This window comes from Pomacea canaliculata, linkage group LG4, assembly GCF_003073045.1.
Source record: "Pomacea canaliculata isolate SZHN2017 linkage group LG4, ASM307304v1, whole genome shotgun sequence".
Taxonomy (NCBI): domain Eukaryota; kingdom Metazoa; phylum Mollusca; class Gastropoda; order Architaenioglossa; family Ampullariidae; genus Pomacea; species Pomacea canaliculata.
In genome coordinates this window covers 7,073,410-7,096,722 of record NC_037593.1, presented here as the reverse complement: position 1 = coordinate 7,096,722, position 23,313 = coordinate 7,073,410, and the positions used below count along the sequence as shown (strand labels likewise).

The window sequence follows — 23,313 nt, the reverse complement described above, 5'->3', positions numbered from 1 at the left end:
TAAGTCTCTGGATTATTTTCCCCTCGCGGGTTCATTTCTTCGCGGAGGATTCTTTCCCTCAGGGGCAGTAATTATGAAGCGAGAGTAAGCGGGTAAAATGAGAACCTCAAGGAGAAGCTTCTTGTTTCACAAGTTATAAAGCGGTGTTCAGACCCCTTGGACACTGCTTCATGTTTTTTACTGTATGACATCTTTGTTCCACTTTATAACTACAACTCCAGGGGTAAAAACATCTTGAGTTTGGACACCAATTGTAACTTCAGATACAAAACTCTTGTCTTCGGTTTCCCATGTTGCCCTAGAGCGGAAACTTAACCTCGCTTCGTAACTACGGCCCCTGAACTCTTTCTCACTTTCCCCAGGCACAGATAAATAAAAAGTAGCTTTTAACTTCCTCGGGTGTATTTACGCTTCCATTCCACCGAGAGTGTGTAGAGGTGGTTGGTGATGGGGTGGGGAGTATTCGCAAAACTCGATGGTGCGTAAAATTGCTTGCGTGGAGTTTTCAGTCTCTCACACAGGGCAAGGAGACAACCGTAGACCAGATGGAGCGATGACACCATTTGACGAGGGGATAGACGATAACAACGACCATAATGATGATAACAATGATAATCATCACCACGACGATTTGTACTTGATGTTTGTGTATATTTACTGTAAGTCGTAATGGGGTGGGGCAGGCTGTGGTTGTTAATAACGTGGATGATCAAATTCCTTCTCTTAAAAATAAAGGAGGAAAGCACTTCTTGTTTTTTCCATGCCTGCGCACACATTACTTTCTTCTTTCGCTCGCAATTCCACTGGAAGGTGTGCATGAAAAACGTGAAGGTGATTACCTATGGGTTCTGGAAGCTTGGAGCATGTGATCTCTGACACACAAGCACTTTCCTCTCCTCCATCTGTGCATGTTCCAGATAAAAGCAAGAAAGCTGTCTGTAGGTATGCACTTTACATGGTATTTGTGTGTGTGTGCGCGCACGTGTGTGAAGGGACGTTGAAGCATTATACCTAATGTGAAGATGGGAGAGGTTTGTTTATTTCTGTTTCACAGCCATAGTAACAGTTGCAAGAGATGATTGACCTCGCCAACACTCAGCCGTCCTCGATGACTGGATTTTCTTGTCATTTATCATGAAGCTTTCTCATTAGCTAGTTCTCTAATAGGCTCGTCTCGGTTGGCTAGGCCGTGACATCCATGAAGAACAAGGTCCGGACGCATGCGCGAAGAACGAATGACCAATGCTCCGCGTACGCCATTAAATGATTGAAGACAGTTCGAAACTAATTCATAAAGCATACGTGAGTGAAGACAGTTAATGTCAAATTCATAAATTTTTTTATTGACATAAGTTCGAAACAACTCCATAAAACATAGAATCTGGAATGAAGACAGTTCAAAACAAATGACTGAAAATATAAGGTCACTCAGAAACTGGTGGGGGACTCTTTTTTTTTTTTTTTTTTGAACTTATGACTTGATGAAGTTCTAATACTCTTTCTTCAAATAAGTGAATATTCTCCGTTACTTTTTCTATACACTTGCTGCAGCAAACCATACAATAAGAAAGATGTCAAAATTGTGACGTCACGTTTGTACACAGATACGCCTACTTAACGTAAAGTCCTATCTCTCCCATTGGCTGGTTTCACAACATATAAGTAAGTATCCATGTACAATCTGACGTCTGCGTCGATGTTTAATATGTCAGTGATGTTCGTTCGAAATTGATTCATAACCACAGTTCAGAGACGACAGTTTGAAACTAATCAAAATAAAAAATAAAGGTGAGCAAAAACAGTTCGACACTAATTAAAGGCAAAGAAAAGATCAACAATGGCATTCAGTGACTACCTCGTAAGAAAATTAATCCTTATTTACAGAAATGAATCCAACAGATGAATGAGGAAAACAATCGTATGCTTTCCTTCCGCAAAAGAAATTTGATTGGATGTAAATAAAAACATAGAGAGCGAATTCTGTATTATATAAGCAAGAATTTGTATAAGAAGCGTCCTCGCACTCTCAATGGTAGAGGAGACAAGCACCAAGGAGACAAGTGCAAAAACTCTGTAATGATAATGATCCATATTACTAACATAATGTATGCCCGACGTTGGCATATTAACACTTTTAGTGTGAGACCCTCCGACAAGAAATTATTCTGAGAGAATAAGGAGGGGAGGAGGGAATGATGCTGCTGCTGATGATGATTATGATGGATGATGGATGGATGATGGAGGAGGATGGATGATGATGATTATGATGGATGGATGATGGAGGATGTATGGATGGATGATGATGATGATTGATGATTTTGATGATGATGATGATGCCAAACACTTTCAAGAACAGAACCTGATACAGTTTGGCATCCCAAGTAAACTTCAACATGCTCCAAACATTCCCCTTGAACTGCCCTTGGCTTCAGCAAACAACGGTTTTTGCGGTTGTCTCTGTGCGGTTGTCGACTTGCGTCATCGCACTTACACCCGCTTCATCATAAATCGTTTCGATTCGCACTCTCTGCTCGATCTCCCCATGGCACGGGCGATACCTGCATACTTCCGAGGCGCATCAAGAATTTAAAACATATGGTCGATGTTAGAAGATAAAGAAGCTTCAAAGAACCTCAGCTGCACGTGCTTCTGATAATTCCGTTGGGAGTTTTGTGTTCTGCTCGTTGCTTTTTTCATTTCTATATAATTTTTCAAAAGTGTTTTTAAAATAAGTTGTCTTTTCATAGTTGGGTTAAAGATGAATAATCAAATCTGAATTATTTTTTTTTAACGTTCTGATCTCTCAAAATTGCTATCTTCTCACCGTCAAGGTACACGCCCATCAAAGCAGATGAAGAGGGGAGGGCAGCAGATATCATTCCGCTAGAAACAGAAGACACTAGAGCGAGCGAGCGAGCGAGCGAGAGATAAAGGGTGTGTTTATTTGGGGGAAGGGGAGGTAGTGAAATTTGTGTTTTAAGCCGAGCCAGCAGCTAAGGCTATATCACAGCAAGGCTGGCAGTCCTGTGAACAGATGCCACGTGCAGAGAAAGAACGGTGTGCCCGAGACGAGATCTGGACCCAGGACACCCAATCCTCACTTTACAGGTGACAGGAGCTAACCGTCCTGCCATCGGACCGCCTTAGAGAAATAAAGGGACTCATATCATCTTGGAGATGCAGCAAGCTTGCCTGCAGGTCTCTCATCCCTTTCCACGCTCAAGAACGTGTCCGGATCCTGTTTTCGACTGAAGTCATCAAGAATGGATAACAGTGACCCAGCGACAAATACAGACACGAACCCTCAACACATTTTACAAACGAGTCCATTGGACCCTCTCAGAGTCTGCTCTTCTTACATCCTTTCATTTTGCTTGGAAACTGTGCAGGTTTGTGGGCGACGAACCATCAGGGTTTATCAGTTAGTCTTCCGACTAGTTTTAGTTTAGTCCTTGTTGCTTCTCGAAGAGCATAGGGCCGCAACACCACCTCGCCAGCGGACCCGGTTTAGGGCAGCCCCCATCTGTTGGGCCCATGTGGTTCAGACGTCCTTTGCCTCGCTCCCTACTGTTCTTTCCAATTAGTTCACGATAAAGAAAATTGCCTATAAGGTTAACCTTCTGACCTCAATGTTAATCTTCATGAAAAAGAACAGGAATGTAAGCGATGGATTTACAGAAGGCTGATTACAGAGGAGTACGGTACAAAGGTTTTTTTTTTCCAAATGTTTTTTTCCCCCATCATGAAACACCGACCAAAAGCAGTTTGTTACTGTCTGACATTACTCAAAGGATATCTTACACAAGACCTCGGCGCATCTATCGCGTCAGGTATTGGCACTGGAAGTGACCTCCCGCGGCAGTCATTGCGCTAAATGTCGTTCCAACATGCCAGAGTGAGTTTAAAGCACACAATAACAGTAAAAACACCCGCGGCTATTTCCTTCTCTTCGATAAGATAGCGCCGGTGTTCTCTTTCTGCATCATTTGTTCGCGAAACAAAACTGCGACTGAATTACGTGTTGTGTAACGGAGAGAAAGAAGACAGAAAGACTGAAGACTTGGGGTATGGCGGAGAAAAACAACAACTATGATATGACGAGAGTAGAAAGCGATGTAGACACCCTAGATGACGATGATGTCTACAAATGGTTGAAACAAGCAGCCAGCACATAGTTTCCACCAGCAGCTTATCTCCAGCGCGCACTCTGCCACAGACCTCATCAATGGCGTCCACAGGCCAGCGACCGCTTGCATGGCGGCACGTGCATCGCGTGTGCACGGCCCGATAACGTGCATCTCCACCACACACTCCACCCCCTATTCCCTTGCTGCAGCAGGCGCACGCACCCGCACAGCGCGTTCGTTCATGTATGCAGAGAAGGTTAGAGGTGTAGAAATGCTGGGAGAGAAGAAAAAAAAAAAACACCCTGATGCCGATAGAGCTTCTGGGAGATTAACTCTTTCACAGTTCGGGGTTTGTTGCCGACTATACGGGGTTCTTGGGCTAGGGAGACTTAAAGTGTAAAGAGTTAAATGATAGGCTGGTTGGTGGAGATGGGCTGCACGGACCATCGTTCCGTTCGCCCGCGTGCACAAGATTTAATTACGCTTCGTCTTAACAAACTGCTTTGGGCCCAGCTGCACAAAAGGTCGCTAAGCGCGAAGTCGGATAGCTAACGCGTAGCAGTCAGCGAAACTCTTCTTTCTCATTAGCACTTTAGCTGACTGCTTGGGGATAGCCATCCAATCCACGCCTATTGCGACATTCCGAACATGAGCACTACAGGATTGTACATGGATACGTCGTGGAGGCCTCAGCCAATGGGAGAGCTGGGACCTTAATGGCGTACATGTACAAATGTGACGTCATTATTATGACCTCCAGTGCATGGCGAAGTTTGTAAGTACCCTGAGCGAAGGGTAAGTATTCACCCTAGATTGGTGATCTTTGTGATGTCATTTGGGCCAAAAACCTACCTGAGAGTAACACTTATTTTCAAATGACAAGGTTACGTATGTTAACATGCAATTGTGGTGCTTGATGTTTGTAGGAGTGTATTAGAAAAAAAAGATATTTATCCAGACTTAATCGATTCATTTGAAAATATTTTCCTTCTCAGGTAAGTCTTTAAGTTTCCCAGTCTGACCCATGCAAGTACCTCTCTCTCAGTAGGCAGTTCCTGGAAAGTGGAATTCACATTTCTCCGCCGCGAATACGAACAACTAAAAAGTTGCAATTCATCTCATGCTGACAAGAGCAACAGTTCGTGCTATTATCTAGTTTTTGTTTCATTTTATTTTTTTCCCCCTCCGAGAAATAAGAAAGTGGCGCCGAGAAGGAAAAAAATAAGGAGAGAGCATGAAGTTTGTACAAAGCGAGATGAAACCTTTAAAGAAAGTCTTCCTGGCAATTTCTATCTCGGCAAAACACTACATCAAAGAGTCCTACTGGCCGAAAGGGCAGCAAACTGTTGTGGCTACACGTGTCTACGGTACAGCAGGCAGAGTGCCTCTCTCCACACAGACTGACAGACAGACAGACTTGCTTGTCCTTAGTTCTACACAGTGTCGATTCTTACAGCTACAACACATTTCAATCGTCCGTTGCAAACAAGTGTGTATCTACCTCTGTAGAAGTATAAATAGAATCGTTTTGATACATGTCTGCAAACGGCGTTAGCTTACAAAATGTTTTTCGCGCATCTTATCAATCTTCTCGCCGAAGACCCGCACAGACTGAAAGTGCATTCTTGCACACACAGGTCTTTCATCTCTAGCGCCTGTGCTCTGCAATAGCTGCATTCGCTATTCTCTTTACCGTCTTCACCCCCCACAGAGAGAGACAGAGACAGCACTAATGATAGCTATAAAATAGTAGAATGAAGACTGCACATGAACAGTTCTCTGTCTAGCACAAGCAGGGTGATAAATGACAAAGTGATGGTGCTGTTTGGCAACGAAGGACCTTTTTGTTTTCAATTTCCTTTTTATTCTCCTCTTCCTTCGTTTCCCAGGCGTGTGATGCCACTGAGATGTTATCAACAGCCGGGTTACTGCAGTCTTGGCGTCTGGCGTCATCTTAGTAACACCGAAACACGTGATAACCACCCTGACCTAGCGAATGCACGATTGTTCTGTAAGTACCCGAGAACTGCCTGAAGCAGTTAATAATCAAGGTAAAGAGTCATGATCATTGTTAGAAATAGCAAGCACAGTCAACAGCTACCCAAGATGGGAAAGCGGGTGACTTGGGGGGGGGGGAGTCGAGCACTGGCGCAAACGCTACCCGGTTTAATATCCATGTGGGGTAGCAAACGTGCCCCAGCTGTTGAATGGGTACATAATCACAGTTGGGACAGGAAAAGCAGAGAGTGAGAAGAGATGGGTACCGCCCGCACAAAACAAGCTGGCCATCAGAATAGTAGTTTCTAACATGTCACTCCCCAACCACCCGAAAGTAAAGGGACCATTTTTTATTCTAACCCTCTTACTAATGATGTCGCACTGGAGTCTCTGTCCTTCGTCTCGGTTGAGTACGAAACTACACAAGTTACTATCCCACAATGCTGTCTGAGGTTTCTGACTAGGACGGCAAATAGAATTTGTCCAAAATTGCTGGGTCTGGAGCGAATTGGAGATCGAACCTAGACACTCCCCACCACCAAGAAACAGCAGCTTGAAAAATAGGCGGCAGGCAGGACAAAGCAGACATGTCTATGGTCGAGCCGACTTTTGCAGAGGTGAAATGAAGGAGAATAGTCGACAATGAACACCACATCCATCAAAGAAGCGTCACCGTAAATCTCAGACGCACCGAGACGTTTTCCACCCGAGCTTCTCAAGAGGTTGAGGAAGACTCAAAGGAGTTTCTCGAATATTTACAAGGCTCGCAGCTAAACCACTATTAAAGAAGAAAAACAAAGACGCCCACCCCCACCCCCTCAAAAAAAAAAAAATCACGCAAGGGAGAGAAGTGGGGTGGTGTGAGGAGGGGGATAAGTGGGTAGATAAGTGTCGGAGGGGATGGGTAGTTACAATTATTGGTGATGATCAAGATGTGCACCTTCTGAAGATAATGCCTTTCTCAGCCCAGAGAATGCAGCTGCAAATTGCTTGGCTGTGAATAATGGGCTTATGGGTGGAGAGGGAAGTGAGCTTGAAAAAAAAGTCTGCACTGGGGTGCATAATGGCCGACGTGACTCTGAAACACAGAAGTAGGTAAATTCTTGTGCCTTGCTTTACCGAATTACATGATCGTTACTGAAAGCAATTAAACTTACAGACGGCTAAAACAAAGGTCAAGGTAGTCCCTGATCTTAAGGTGGTAGAAAAGTGAGATGTCAGAGACCTCCCATACCCTGGGGCCAATATTGTGAGGGCGATGCCCATCTCCTCTCCTTCTCAACCTCATATTCCTCCAACCCTCTGCAGACAGGTACCAAACTCCCGACAGCAGAGTTAACTCGGGAAAACCCGCTGAGTCCCACGGGTACTGTACCAAAGAACGCAGGGACACAGTAGGTCTAACTACTAGGCTATCTACTGCGTCACAGATTAAAAAAATATACATATCAATCGCAGATTAACTAAGAATTGTATGTCGATCATATGGTACGGGAGAAATCCCGAAAGTTTGCTTATACAAAGACTGTTTTTACAAAACGTTTTCTAAATGAACACCACAGAGGTGCGATCACAAACAGCTACCTCTTAAATTTTTCTTTCCACTTTAGAACAGTCAAGCTGAAGACGCAGTGACGTTTTCTCTATTCTCCTGAGCGGTTAAAAAAAAAAGAAGAAGAGAGGTAACTTATGGATGGTGCTGCCAATGTTCCCACGCCCTTTCTGGCGACGACACTCAGGCAATAATTTTATGTAAATTGATGTTTATTTATGTAGCGACATTTGCCAAAGATCAGGGCTCCACACAAAGTAAGCCATGCTTAGGAGCTAATCTAAGCAAGGTAGTGTCCAGGACTGCAAGCACCATGCTTGTGGGGGGGGGGGCAGATCCCCAAGTCTGCTAGTGTTCTTGTATACGGGTCAGGAGCCTCCTTCTCGATGCTGCGCTGTCTGTCTCAATTTGACGTGCGCGCTCACCACCGGAAGTCCGGAAGTCTTCCATGTTCTCGCTGTGCTGTGCGGGATGAAGCTTCCAAATCTTCCGGATGCTCTCTTGGAGGTGCTGGGTCACGGAGCGGAAGGTCAAGCCTAAAAGCCTGCAGAGTTCTCCCCCGTGGTTGGAGGGCCGCACACCTTGCGGACGCTCATTTCCTGCGAAAGAAAAATATCACGGAACTTGTTGCGAGCTTGTCACAAGAACTAACATCCCGCAGATAACGAGTCTAGAGGAAACCTGTACAAGGCTTTCCCCCATGCTTTATAAGTTTTAGTTTTAACAGAAGCATTTCAGATGTTACAAAAAGCAACTAGTGTCTCCAAGGACGGGAAAGGAGTGGGAGATAGGAAGCAAGAGTGAGGAAGATGAAGAGGGAGGGCACAGAGAGATGCATAAAGAAAACAAACCAGTAGTTATCAGTAAACAATTTTAAACAATAAAGAGTAATCATTTCTCAAAAAAAGGTTAGATCGTGAAAGCATGATGATGTAAATGAGACAGGGACTAAAGCTGCAGCCTGTTCATCGGCGGGCTTCTTTCGACAGTTCCTCCCACTCCCTAGTCCCACCCGCTTCCTACACCCTCTCACCAGCTTTCAGACTGTATCCAGACCTCTCAAGATGAAGTAAAACACGCCCGTTACGTGAGCTCCGCAACATATCACATCAGCCTCATGCTAACAGCCTGCTCTTCGTCAATTCTTTAGAAAACGGAAGTTGTACAGTGTGTGTGTGAGAGAGAGAGAAGGGACTGGGTTAGTAGGGGAGCTGTGTTCAGGGGATTGTTTCCCATCTCCTGTCCACGCTCTGGCTTCCGCAGCACCGAAATGTAAAGTTTACAACTGTCTGCAAGATAACCGTGTGCACAGTCTGAGGAACTATTTCAACACGACAGACGGTTCCCGCTTCTAGCTTTCCCGACGTTGTTTGCACCCGCGGAATCAATCCTTCAGTTACAAGGGTTAAACGGCGTCAACACGCCCCCCCCTACCCCATTCACCCGCCTCCACCGCTCCCCCTTCTCCTACCCTCGTCAATACCTGCGATTAAACCGCGCACTCAATCGACAGGCCGGCGTCAGCGGATGCCTCAGGTGGGACCTCTTCACCTGCACGTTCTGAGAACGCGTGACTTCTTCCCACTGAACCCCTCACAACTTATGGTTTCTCGCTTGTTCCCGGTGGTTTGTCGACTATACATCATCGAGTGAAGAACAAAGAGTTAAACTTTCCTCTAAGCTTTTTTCAAATCTGGCAGTCGTCGTCTTTAGTTTACTTCTCTTTTATTCTTTCTTCTGGTTAAATCATTAGAATAACCCAACCCTCAACAAAAAAAAAAAAAAGTCTAATTAATTATGGCCGACGATTTGAAAATACAGATTAATTGATCGATTGTTATTCTGCCCCAACGCTCACCATCCACCCACGCCGCCCCCAAGACCGGCAGTCGGGCAGCTGGCGGCGAGGAAATACTCACCCACGCGTTGAGCAGAGAGGTCAGAGTGAAGTTGTTGGACATACGCCGCGTCATCTGCGTCAGGACCTCGGCAATATTCTCGAAAAAGTCACTGGCATCTGCACAAATCAATCAATCATCGATAAATCAATGTGTGTTCGCACTTTTCTGTCTACATAAAAAAGTAGCAGGGGTATAGCAGACAAGGGGCAGAAACAGGATGGCATCAGCGTTTTACAGAAAGCTCGACAACGGTCACGCGCCCGCTCAGTGTTGCCATGACAACCTTTCTGCACAAAGAGCCCGCCACGGGAGCGGTGAGTGGTCGTCACCCTAGCAGTCGCCAGACTGGACTTCGTGCAGACGACAGCTACAACAAAGAGGCGGTGGGCGGCGGGGGTGGAAATCCTGGCTCTCAGGAAGTCGGCGATAAAAGAACAGACGAGGGCAAGCAGACCATCTCCCCCCACGTACCCAAGCAGCACCCCTACCTCCCGCCCCACCGGACTTGACCCCCACTGCAACAGCTTGCAGGTCAACAAGCGATCCGTCACCCCAAACCCCACGAAAGCTAAGGAGAAACAAATCCTAAATGGCCTTATCGGACACACGATAACTGATTATCTTTCACAAGCAAACAAACAAAAAACTTTCTACGGCGTCACGTACAACTTGCTACGTCATACCTCCACAATCGACGAGGTGACGTAAAAAACCCGTTGTGTCACGCAGGCCTCTAAGGGTTCCCTCGTTACGTCACATCTCAATTCGTGACAACCTCGCTTGTGATGCAGTGGTAAGAGAGGTGCATTATTGTGTAGAAAAGTTGTTGGTTCGATTCTTGTAAGATGTTTTCCCCCCATTTATATATGAGTTTATTTTTTTCTTTTTCGATTGGTTTTTGTTTGTTTTGTTTTTGTTTGTTTGTTGTTGGTTTTTTTGTTTTTTTTTGTTTTTTTTTGCTTACTCTTGGCATCTTTCTTAGAGCTCTAGCTACTAAATGAGTTTGTTCTGGGGTTAGGATTTTCGTAGTTGGATTACGGTTTCTGTCAGTGTTAGGGGTAGTTTTGGGTTAGTGTTAGGGATGTGTTTGAGTTAGGGTTAAGGTTCGTGTCTGGGTTTGATCTGTGATTATGGCATATGTTTATAAAAGTCCTAAGATATATATTTATACACGCAGGCAGAGGAATTAACTTTTGTTTAATTTCTTGTTGTCTAAGCTGTGCACGATCGTGCTTTAATTAGCTTAAGTTTTCCTGTCCTATCAACTAGGAAAAAAAGACAACCGTGAATCTCGCTGCAGTCGGGTTTGGCGAACCACACAAGTCACGGCCCACAGTCCATACCCTGATCAGCTGCAGTTTGTGTCCCAGTTGAAGGTGGGGAACATCATTCCGCAGACGGGACACGTTAGTATCGACTCAGTAAAGATGGCCGAGGACTTCGCTTTATTAGCACGGGTCAGAAGAATGGCGGGCGGGACAGACGCCAGGGTGGAGATAAACAGGAGGAGAAAGGAGGAAGATAATACACGCGGCATGAAGAGAGCTGGTCTCTGGGCGGTCATCACACACCATTTTGATGCATCGTTAGTGACGATAAAAACCCAGGCTGCAGGGGAATGCGCGTGCAGGCAGAGTGGTGGTGGTGTGAGAGAATAACAAGACGGGGGTGAGGGGATGGGGCAAGCCTCCGCCTAACTTTACAAATGTTTCGACTTCTTTTCAACACCAGTGGTGGCGGGAACCCAAGTGGCTTAGCCAGCATACTTTTGGTAAAAGCCGTACCACACTGGATGCGTGCGATATCCTCCCATGCCCTTCTGACCGCTCTTGCGTGAAGCTATAGTCGTGAATCGGTACGATAGCTGCAGCAACAGCAAGTGCGCCTGTCATTCTTTGAGGCATGTGCTCTTTGGAAAAGAAAGAAAAATTGGTTTTCATCTTCCAAAGGATAGACGAGAACCCGACCAGACGATATTTCTCTGAAGGTGTGCTTTTTTACAAGAATTTTTGCTTACGGAGTCGGTTTGAGAGAAGGGGGAGAGAGGTGGGGGCGAACGGTGAGGCAGCCAAGCGAAGAGCGAAGAATGCAAAACACTGTTCCATCGCAAGCCACAAGATTATGGCACGTCAGTCTTCAAAGGCACTGCACTCTGGCCAAAAATCTCGTAAAGCAAAACACATGCAACGTGTCAATCAGTGCGTGAATGTATCGTCCCATCCACCCACCTCTGGCTACACAGCAAAACTGTCCTCCCTCCTCAGCAGACGCGAATACGTCATCGATCCAGTCCTACACTTCGTTAGTAGTGACGCAAGAAGAACCATTTAAGTCACTAGACCGGTCCTTATGATTGCCAGTGACGCCACCATTGTATGTCTTCCCTCGCTAATGACGTCACAAGCCCATTACGTCATCTGACCCTTTTACCTCGAGGCAGCCAATTGTAGAATGTGAGCCACCTCCCACTAGCAGAACCCGCGGCCGCATCACGTGGCCACATCGACCTCGGCACGAATCTACAGATCCTCTCTAAATATTTAAGACAATGAGTTAGTGCTTCCACTTCCCTGCACCCACCCGATTCCTCCATTACGTCTCAATGTTTGAGTTAGTAGTTTTACGCCGTGCCAGCGTCCTATAATGTTTGGGAGAGTGAGAGAGGGGGTGGGTGGGAATTGAGTTTTTACGCCGATCCAGCAACTAAAGATAAGGCAAAGCTGCCAGCCCTGTAAACAGATGTCATATACAGTGAAAGAATAGAGTGTCCGAGACGAGATCTGAACCCAGGTCAGCCAATCCTCACTGCTCTGTCTGTCATAGACGCTAACCGTTGCACCAGCAGACTGTCCGAGAGAGAGAGAGATCAATGCTAGACTGTTACCTGCATTTTGTTACTATGATGCACCAACTGGCCAGTGAAAACGGGACTAAAGTATACCCGGTCTGGATGCTTAAGTAGGAGGTGATTGTGACTTGGGGAGGGAGAGGGCTAGAGTAAGAAGAACGACGATTTCTGAAGGCAATCTGGCGACGACAAATGATGATCGGAATTTCACTGTGCATCGCACCATTCCTTTCTCTCCCCCTTTCCACTTCAAGATACTCGGAAGAAAGGCGTCGACCAGATGTACTGTACAAGTCATGACGTCACAAGCCAAGTGCCCGGATGATATCTACGATACCTTTGTCCTCTCGCCTGTAAAGAGTTGGGTTCAAAACGAGGATGACAAAGCGGGCGTCGGCGCCGATCAAGTCTCGACACTCAAGCTCCGTGGCATCGCCTTTCGCTCGCTCGCCAGCTTCTCTGCCATCCTGGCTGCTGCAGCGAGGTTTTCTTTTCTTCTTCTTCTTTGGAATCTACATCCTTTCCGCTGAAAATATTACTGGTACAAGGTGGAGGCGATTTTCCTTTGTCTTTATAACTAGACAGCTTGGCTTTTTGTCGAACGAGATGGGCGTGCATGTTAAGTCACGCCTTAATGTTTGCAAACCACGGGTAGACTTCACACGTACGTCACCTTAATGCCCTCTGAAGAATGAGCGCGTAACAACTCTTGCAGCACATAATCTTCAGCGTCTCAGGTGTTTTGATGATACCCTTAAAGCGCAAAAAATAGCTTTTCAAGAAATTTAACCTTTTATCTGTTAAAACGTCTGACAGCACTTTCCAATGCACCTGGCTACTGGTGGGGTGGGTAGCGGAGAGAAATAGGGTCCTTACTACAAGCTAAGACGTGTTGCTTTTCCCTCCCGTAAGCCGGCAGACCCTCTGACAAGGGGGAAGCGAGGAGGGGGATACCTGCAGCACCTGCAGCTTTTTTACCTACCTGTGACCCCCTCTTGCGAAGACGGGGAGGTGTTGCAGAGGAGACGGAGGAGCTAGTTTGTGGTGGTGGTGGGTAGTGAGGGGGAGCGGTGGAGAGGTAAGACAGATGCAGGGGAAGGTGGGTGGAAAGGGTAGGAGGGAATGAACGACTGAGCTCTTTTCTGTAGAGAACAGGTAAAGGCTGCGGGGGAGTGAGGGAGTAGGAGAAGACCGCGGTGGGCGGGTGGGGTGGCATGGTCGGGGGTGGGGGAAGGGTACTGCGCGTGCCTCTCCACCAGAAATGGGCACAGCAGCGGCGGCGGAGCAGCACCTCTACCAGGCAGATGACGCGGCTGCTTGCTGGCGAGGACGACAAAATGCACGTGCTTCAATCCCCTGCTCGTAGATCGCGTGCAGTCAGCAGAAAACTCTGGCTACGGCACCTGCCGCTGCAGCAGCAGCAGCTGGTCGCAACTACCTAGGTGCCACCACGGATACTCTCCCTCCTGAAATGATCGACGCTTCTATCTCCATACCCCCCACCAACCCCCTTCCCAACGCCTTCATCTTCCACCACCACCACGGACTGCTCAGACTTGTCTCCTCCCCTCAAATAATATTTACTCCCCAAAACCAGCATCTTCCTGACCTCCATCACTTTGACCTCGACTCGTGAGGTCACGCTACCTCAAGGTAGTTGGTATGACGTTGTCGCCAGACTGTAGTCACGTGATGGGGCCTTCTTCGGCTCACGTCGTTTGGTATTCTCAACTACCATGCAACGGCCACCCGTCCTCTGATTAACCTCCTAGTTTCTTCCACACAGCAAGCCCGGGAAGAAGAAATTAAAATAAGAAACGCCAGTTAAAAAAAACAAAAGGACGGCTGTGTGTGTGCGCGCGCCTCACTTTTAAGACCTGCATACTCGTAGACAAAATAAATAATGCAGATTTTTTTTAATGTGAGAATAATGCTTCTCTTGTTCAAACGAAGATAATATAAAAGTAATTACACAAATAAAAACTAGCTTTATTAGCATAAAGTTGTTCTGACATATGTTTGTCCATGGGAGAAGTAAAATAAAGGCTGTAACCCAGGGCTTCTGTTAAGGCTAAATTCTTTGGGGTCCCAGGGACCCCTTCTTCAGATTTTTAAGGGGTCCCTGTTCTTCACACAAACTTGAAGGGGACCCCATTGACGAAATTTGAAGGGGTCCTCCGAACTTTTAATGCGTACTGTACGCGATATTTTGCGTAAGCAGAAGCCCTGGTAACCTATGTTGTCTTTAGGGAGTTGGGGTGGCATGTAGCACCAACCCGGGGTGTGGAAGTGATCTGAGCTTTAGGAGAGTGGGTCTCATTTTGTCCCTGTACTGATCCTACGGTTTAGTTTTTCAGTATACCCCAGTCAAGGCCTCACCCTGGAGAAGTCATGAGTAGGCATCATACCTGTGCTTTGGTGCCAACCGCTACTGGCGGCACTAACTTCTCATTTCGCCTCATTGCTGACAGATGCTGAACTTCTCTGCCGGTCATAACCCATCAGCTAAGCTTTCGCACCGCCGCTCCCGCCACCCCACTTCCCTTGCTTTGCAGCGACATACCCATGCTCTGTTCATTAGTGTTAAATCCAATTATAGTTTACAACTGGTTCATCACCACTCTACTCTTGAAGCTTACTATAAATTCTTCTTCTTATTTATTATATCGTATTATAGTAAGTCATTGTTTGCCACATGCATTTATTACCACAATTTTCAAATGATGCATTTTAAAGTTCATTTTAACAATAACATTTTACTTTTATAAAAATGATTACCTCACAATAAATGGTCATCACCATTCCTCCTCACACCTGAATGTCACAAAACTTGGTTTCAACCATCCAAATAAAATTTCTCTCAAAAAAGCAGAACTCTAAGGTCAACTTGGAACCCAATCTGAGTACAGCTATACTTTCAAGGAATATGTGATCAGTCCAAGCTCTAGCGCTTTGACATAACACGGGTATGACTGTTTGACTGACGCATGATTATTTTAAAGATTAACCTCATTCATTTTGATAGTCACAACCAGACTGCTGGCTTCCCTAGGAGTAAATATTTTGTTTAGCTATGAGGACCTTAATCTTCAACAAGTCTAATTTTCATTATGATCTGTTTACAAATTTATTTGTCACAGCTAGACTCCCTAGAATAAATTATATTTTTTCTGGACACTTTCTTCCACACAGGCATTTTCTTTTAAGATCACTGTCCACACCGTGACTGAGAGCGATCTGGTATGCAGATAGCTGCGTTAGATGGCTAGCTCATAGCAGACAACTCCTGTTTTTAATTTAGCTGATTGTTAAATGTTTGTCATTCAACTAGTGACTAGTGGCAGACGGGACATGCTAAGATTGCCTACTAGATCGGGCCTTGACCTTGCTTTTGCTTCCCTTCTTTCTACAAAATTTTCTGTAAATAGCAGACAAAAGCTTTGCAGGTCAGGATAAACATGCATTAGCTGCAAAGCTTTTCTGGCAATGCTCAGCACTCTAAACACGCAAAGATGGTTTGTGGCTGAACAAATACAAACTTTATGTGATCAAAGTTAAGATATGATCAGTCCCTTAGGGATGTCTGACTATTTACTATACATCAGTATACACATGCTCTGTTCAAAGATGTCCTGGTACTCTGTGAAATGGAGTCTTGTGTGCTGCTATATCTACATTCTATGAAAGTAATATACATTATGTCTCACATTCATATCACCGATGTGAGTCTGATAATAGTTAAAATTCCTGTTAATGGCAAGCTATGACATACAGCTGAAAACATGGGGTAACTACATGTAAGCACACACACAAACAGAAGCAAATATGCACTTAAAATGTACATGTGTACGCAAACATATTTGCTCATATAGCATGAGTTAAAATAAGGCCCACTCATACCGGGGACTTTATCCATGCATTTTTAAATATTTTCTGTTTGATAACTCAACGTGACATCTAGTCCAGTAATCAGAGATCTCCAGTCTCTAAGAAAGTTATTAAAAAATAAATGTCCTTTGACATGTGACTTGATGTTTTTGTAACCCTTGTCTTTATGCTGTTAGATTCATTGCACTTTATAGGAGCATCCACGCATCTGGAGATTTATTTGTGTATGCATTCATGTGTAGGTGGGTGGGTATGCGCAGGTGTAGGTCCGAAAATTGCTATCTCATGAGTTTCTAGAACACTAGTCACTATTACACCCTCAACATTTCTCTCCCACTCGGTGGCTCATACAGATACCCAAACACCAACACAAAAGGTATTGAAGCACCACAGGTCTACCCCAGGTAAGACAAACATCTACCGTGCAGTCTAAGATTTGGCAGGTTCATTTCCTGTCTGCACACATCACCTAAATGCACTACCTTTCCCAGCACAGTGCAAGGACAGACAATCCCAATTTATTTCATCAAAGGGAAGAGAACTTGTGGCACTAGCCTTCTCACCTTTGCCAGAATACCAAAGTTCAGCATAGACTCCCAACATATACCTTCAGCACAGATGGCAAGCAGCCTTCTGAGGATGCTGAGGGCCCATGAAGTTTTGCTAAAACTTTCTTAATTTTTCTTTGGCTACATCCCCAGAAATAGGTCTTAAGTCCTTAGCTGAACAAATGAAATCCCTGCTCATATAAAACCACCTTTCTTTGTAAAATGGCCTGCACATTATTTTAGAGCTTAAAACAGTTGACTAAGTGCATGACAGTATGCCAAGAAAAGCTACTCTGTGCTTTGGTCTCACACTCAATAAGAACTCCACCAGCTACATTGCAGGACAGCATTCCAACCAAGATCAAACACAAGAATTAAAATAAAACTTTTTTCATCAATAACATTTTGTATCCAACTCACTCCTACTTTTTTTTAAAGAGAAAGCGGATAGCCTAGTTGTTTGACAACAGCATCCCAGCCCAAGGTGAGCACACTAGCAGGTTGGACACCTTCATTATGCAGTCTACTTCCCCCAGTTGATCCAGCTTGCAGAGAGCACCGGATCCTTACAGGGATGGGGAAGGCAGTGAGAGTAGATGGGCCCCTTCCTCAGAAATCAATAAATGAGGTCTCCAACACTTTTCCTCTACCCCACCTCCCCATATAGTCACAGTACCAGAGAGAGGTTTCACTCAAAACCTAGTTCACATTGAAGGACATTTTATTAATGCAAAGAATCATCTCAAAAATTCTTACTTTTCCTTTTAAATATGCATTTACTGCAAAGAAACAAAATGTTTTGTGCTCTTGTTCTTAGAAATGCATTTTATTTGAGGTGTAGATGAATAGCACTTTTTCCAAAAAGTGAATCATGCAAAACAGGTTTAAAGAATATCTTTGTATTATATTAATAATTATTTTTAATTCAGGATTTTAAAAACCTAATATGAATGTCAAATGAAAATAAAACACTTCTGTTTTTTTTCATGGCTATCAGAAGGAAAATGTTCTAAAGTGATCCCTATTATGGACTTACTCTGGATACATTTTTGAAGTGGGTAGAAATATGTGTGTAATGTTCATCTTTGTTTCTGATTTCACTTTTCTTCTAGATTAACACAAAGGAGTAAAAGAAAATTTGCAAATAAGAATTTTTAAGATGACACATGAATTATTTAAATCAATGATATATTTTGTATTTACGGCTTGACAGCATGAAAAGAACTGTGGAGGAAATCCATTCTTTGCTACCCATTTTTGCTTGGATCATCACTTTTGAAATGAATTCAAACAGTAATAAAAAGTACAACAAACTGTAATAACAGTAAGATCAACCAAAAACTCATCAAGAACATACCATATCCAGGACAAGCTTTGGGATCACACATTGGGCTTGACTTTGGGTAGTCAGAGGGCACAGTGATGAGGACAGGTGGCACGCTGGGCAGATGTTCATCATCTGCACGAGGTCAAGAATAGAAGATGCTATTACTGCATCACATGAACACCACTACAAGCTTATGAACCAATCCATGTTGTGTAACTAGGAAGATGCCTTCCTGCCACTCACCCTTCAAAGCAAAATGCAAATCATGAATATCATGTGCCATGTCTGCTTACTATGAGCTTAAGCACTGTTGTGCTTGTATATGGTGACGATTAGCAGGTCGGGGATATTTTTTGTTTTTCACTTCATCTGCTTCAATGTAGGTATGGTACCCTTTTTAGCAAGGTTCAAATAATTTCTGAGCATTAGCTTTAGTCATACCCATATCAAAATACAATTCTGATGATCATTTAACTCATTTCTCCTATTTTAACGTCAGCATGAGCCTCGGATTTTTCTCACATCTGCCTCACATTATGAGATCCAAATCATACCTTTCTAGCTGGAATAAGATAATAATGGCAAAATAAGAAGCCATTAGTGACTCTGTTCTGTATAACAATAAATGCCTTTCAGCGACCACATGACCCTCTCTTTATTTAATAAAGACCCTAGAAGATCATTATAATCATTAACGTGTGATTTATACAGGCATGACCACACTCATAAAGACAGCATACAAAGGATGGAAGGATAAACAACTGTGCAGACAACAGAAAGCAAACACAAAAGACACAAAAAGATAGGGGAGAGGGTCCCTCTGTTTTGCAGAATTGCAACTAAAAATCCTGTGACCATGTGTGGTTGTTCTGATGATAGGTTTAGTTAGCATATAGTCCTGAGACTGAGTGGAGCTGTCTGGTTGGGATGTAGGGGAAGAAACATTTAAAGTAGTTTCAAAACAAATTGCAACTATTTGAAGGAGAAAGGACACAACTTCTATGGACACACAATGCAAAAAAATAATGAATCAGTCACCAGATTTAACTTCCAAAAAATGCTAAAAAAACAAAACAGTAACTTTAAATTAATGGACTATTGGTTCCATTATTGTTATTAGAATTAGATACGAGAAGCATCTTTTTGTCTGTCTTGAATTATAACCTTGCAAGCATGCATTTCCAAACTAATGTCAAACCTCAATAACTAAAATAGCAACAAAGACATTAACACTTGTTTTATGGTGATTCTGGCATCAGTACACTGCCAAGTTGATAATTAGACATTATCATTCCTCCTTCATAGCTGAGCTAACCTCGGTCTACCCACCTAATTTACAGACAAGGTGAGCTGTTTTGTTGGCATGGTGGTGAAGTGGATCAAGGGAGACCCGAAATCGAGACCCCAGCATGGCGATTTCATTCTGAAGCATGTGAGGCAGTCCTTCTTCTTTCTCTCTCTCCTCCATTCGTAATCTCTTAGTAGGTGGGCTTGGTGCCCTGTCAAACATGAGTAAAATAGTTATCGGAGTGAATAATCTGACATGCCCTCCTAGCATCCACATGTCAACAGACTTAAGGTCACCATTGAAACATTATAGAAAATACACAAGTATTTATGCAAGTGCCTAGTAAAAGACTGGTAGAAGGGGGAGAAGCAGTTAAAATGGTTTTCCCACCCTTTGTCAAAAATATTGGTTGGTTATTTGGTCTATTTAGCAGGAAAGTGCTTCCACCTTGAGGAGATTTTGCACTGTGGGGGGGAGGGAAGTGGGGAAGAAACCAGAGAACCTGAAAAACTTCCTGATGCACAGCCATGTGGACAGGTGTCACATGCAGAGAGTGTCCCAAGACGAGATATGAACCCCGAGTTTCTCAACTGCAGTGGTGACAAGTGTTTTAACCACTAAAGACCTTTTGACAATCACCTCCATTATTATTCATAATTATTATCACTAGTTAATGTCGTCCAAAGTATTCAATATTTTAAGGATGACCTAATTCCTTACCTAATTCTCTCCCCCATCAGTGCTGACATCGCAGGTCCAAATGTACGATGCAGAGTGTGATTGAGTGCTGGTGATTTAATATTGGCAGCAATGGCATCAACCAGTGACTGACCAATGAGGCCACTACTGGATACTCCTGAGGAGGAAGCACTTGACTGCAACATTAAAAGAAACAATTAAAAATATTTCATTTAACAGTGAAGTGAGATATGATAAGGAAATAATATTTAAGCTTATCATCTTTATTCCTAAGATTAACTCAAACACCTAAACATTACTACAGTCTTTCTTCACATTCTTAAAAGGTTCTCACTGGTGGGAAATCTCATAACCTTTATGAGATTTTCACCTGCGAAATAAGAAAATATTAATAAACTGCAGGCTAATCACGTCTATAAAAGAAAGAATTCTTTTAAATACAATCGATGTAATATTTCATTGAGGTTTCTCTAGCATGCATCCAAGTATAGAGAAGAAAGAAAAGCGTAAATGTCATGGTCAAAAGAGAGAAAATGCTCCCTGTAAGATTGCCTCTTTACCGCACCAAATAGATTGTCAGGAATATTAACACTTCAACGGGACCCCATGACAAAAACAAACAAACAAAACAGAAAAAGGGGGGGAGGGCTTAACACTGAAGATTATAATGAATAAACATGTATAAAAACTGTAGAAATAAATTATGATCATCTGAAACTCTACTTCTACTGCAATAATAGCAATTTTTAAAGTTATTCAGAACTTTGCACAGAGAACTTTGTGTGCTAAGAGTTTAACTCATCCAGCTCCCACATGTCTAACAGTTTACAAAACAGCATTGTGTCTAGATCAGAATGAGTAGGTGTACTTACAGGCTTAGAATGCATTTGCCAGTTATTCAGGGCTTGTTCACATCTCACTAGCATGGTCATTGACACTCTGAAACATTTTGATTTATTGATATTGAAAAAAAAAACAGAAAAAGGGTGTTTATTGGCATGAAATATTCCTCATTTCACAACATCTTCCCTCTGCGAATTTTTCCTGCTGTACATTAACATCCCAAACAGATAGGAATATAAAACTCTCAAAGAAGTTTCTAAAACTGAATAAAATCTCAATGAATTCAATACTCCTTTCATGTAAATTTGACATCTATAATAATAATAGCATAATATTGACAACATTCTTATCTCAATAGCTCGGCAGCTGCTACACTTTTCTCAGTTATCCCAAAATGCAAGAAAGTGATTGCCATTGATGTTTCTTATGTGCTTCTTATTTCTTATGCTTGTACATCAGGTATCCTGTCCTTGCATTACAAAGCAGCTAGATAAATATGACTTCTTCCATTTCTGGCCGACCACTGGCTAGTAAACTAATGCTTACTGTTTTGCAGGATACCTGAACTTCAAAGCAGAAAGCCACACACAGATCTGTGACTTAAAACCCCCATCCTAGCCACCCACAGAGTGGTACCTGATTTATTTTGCCAGGCAACAGACTGAAGGAGAGAGATGGGTCCACATTTCCAGACATGGTAAGCAAAGTTCATTCCCCTAGTGGCCATTATGTTACAGGTACCTTTAACTTTTATAAGAATCCAAAGAAATTTCTGGTATTCTTACCTTTTGTTTGGATCTGTCAAAATGTCAAGCAAGTTCTTCATTTTCATGTAGTTCTTTTTGCTGTCTGAAATCATACACAATGATAAAAAAAATATGATTCGATGTTATTAAAATAGGCTTTAAAATAACTCAAGAAGCATGAACTCTACAAGAAGCCTACAACAAACAATGTAACAAGAAATGAACTATGAAGATGCAGTTCATATTGCAATATACCTTCATCTTTGTTTTTCTCTAAACTGTTAACAGAGCGCCGCAGTGGTTCTATGTATTTTGACAGCATGCCAAGTTTCTCCAAGTAAGCTTGTTCTTCTGCTGAACTGTGAGGGGCTGCTCCACTAGGGCTCGGAACCGAGGATACTGGGTTGCCTAGAAGAAAATGCAACAAAACAAGCCCCAGATAAAAACCCTGAGTCATGATAACACATGATTCTCAGAAAACGCCAAATTCACAAAGAAAGGCAGCTTCTTTTCCCTAGCCTTCCTCACATGCACACACAATCCCGGGTAGTTACACAGGACAACCAAGGAGAGATCCCCACTTCACTCAAATTATTTGGTTTCCAAAAAAACATTTCTCTTAAATACATCGATTTTTCAGCTCCACTACAATATTCAGGCCAAGTTTTTATTTTTTAGCTTCCCATTCATTATGGTTAACATCCCTCTTCCCCTTTTAATCCTTAATCACAACCAAATCACATACCACTAAACCTAACAAAATCCTAAACTGTAAGCTAACCTCCACCAAGCTAGTTTCTCCCCTCCTGCACACATATACATATCTTACCAGGTGTATTAAGGATGGTCCCAGGTGAAGGGGCTCCCATCATACCTCTGCTGACTGGGGAAGGGACAATCTGAGACTGGGGCTGGGGGGAGGGAGATGGCAAGGCAGGAGCAGGAGAGCTGAAACATGTAGCGATGCTTGTAGGCAAGTATCTTGAGAACCAAAGGGAATGTATTTATCCAGATTTGGAGAAATAGCATCTTGCACTTACCTTACCTGTTACAACAAAAGGTTTTGCATCCCACTAGCTGCTTCACCACAGATCTCATCAATCCAGGTAAATTCAGCAAAGAAGACAAACAATGTTAAATGTACCATGTTGTCAGAACCTCTAGTATCCATCAAACTTTATTGTCTGCGTAAGACACAAGCCCCGAACAGAATTTTGTCCCCAGCTCACACAAGGACACTTACAAGTGAAGATAACACGTCACAAGTGTTGATTATCCGTGCCCAGGTACACATGTCATGCTTGCACACACCCTACACACATATACACTCGCCAACAAAATAATACCTAGAATACAAGATAATCCAAAATAATCCTAGGAGTCCTTGTGTTTCTTACTGAGGATGGTGATGGCTGCTGATATGAAGGACCTGTGGTATGCATTCCTAAGTGCTAGTGGTGCTTTGTTTTCCCCACCACAAAGTAATAGCTGAAAGAGGGGTTGGTTTTTAGAAAATTGTGAACTGCAAGTTTTTTCACTCAAACATTA

The 23,313-nt window shown here is 43.4% G+C and overlaps 1 protein-coding gene across 1 annotated transcript in view; it reads right to left on the bottom strand.

Annotated features, from left to right (window-relative positions):
- Nucleotides 1-1,322: 1,322 nt before the first annotated feature.
- Nucleotides 1,323-23,313, bottom strand: part of LOC112562202 (mediator of RNA polymerase II transcription subunit 15-like) — a 30,881-nt gene continuing 8,890 nt past the window's right edge. Inside the window, exons 9-17 of the mRNA XM_025235295.1 lie at nucleotides 22,595-22,713; nucleotides 22,021-22,173; nucleotides 21,805-21,868; nucleotides 21,049-21,115; nucleotides 20,198-20,352; nucleotides 19,519-19,688; nucleotides 18,220-18,321; nucleotides 9,597-9,694; nucleotides 1,323-8,276 (exon numbers count right to left, since the gene is read on the bottom strand). Coding sequence (XP_025091080.1) covers nucleotides 8,214-8,276; nucleotides 9,597-9,694; nucleotides 18,220-18,321; nucleotides 19,519-19,688; nucleotides 20,198-20,352; nucleotides 21,049-21,115; nucleotides 21,805-21,868; nucleotides 22,021-22,173; nucleotides 22,595-22,713 — 991 coding nt within the window. The 3' untranslated portion in view covers nucleotides 1,323-8,213. The remainder of the gene's footprint in view (nucleotides 8,277-9,596; nucleotides 9,695-18,219; nucleotides 18,322-19,518; nucleotides 19,689-20,197; nucleotides 20,353-21,048; nucleotides 21,116-21,804; nucleotides 21,869-22,020; nucleotides 22,174-22,594; nucleotides 22,714-23,313) is intronic.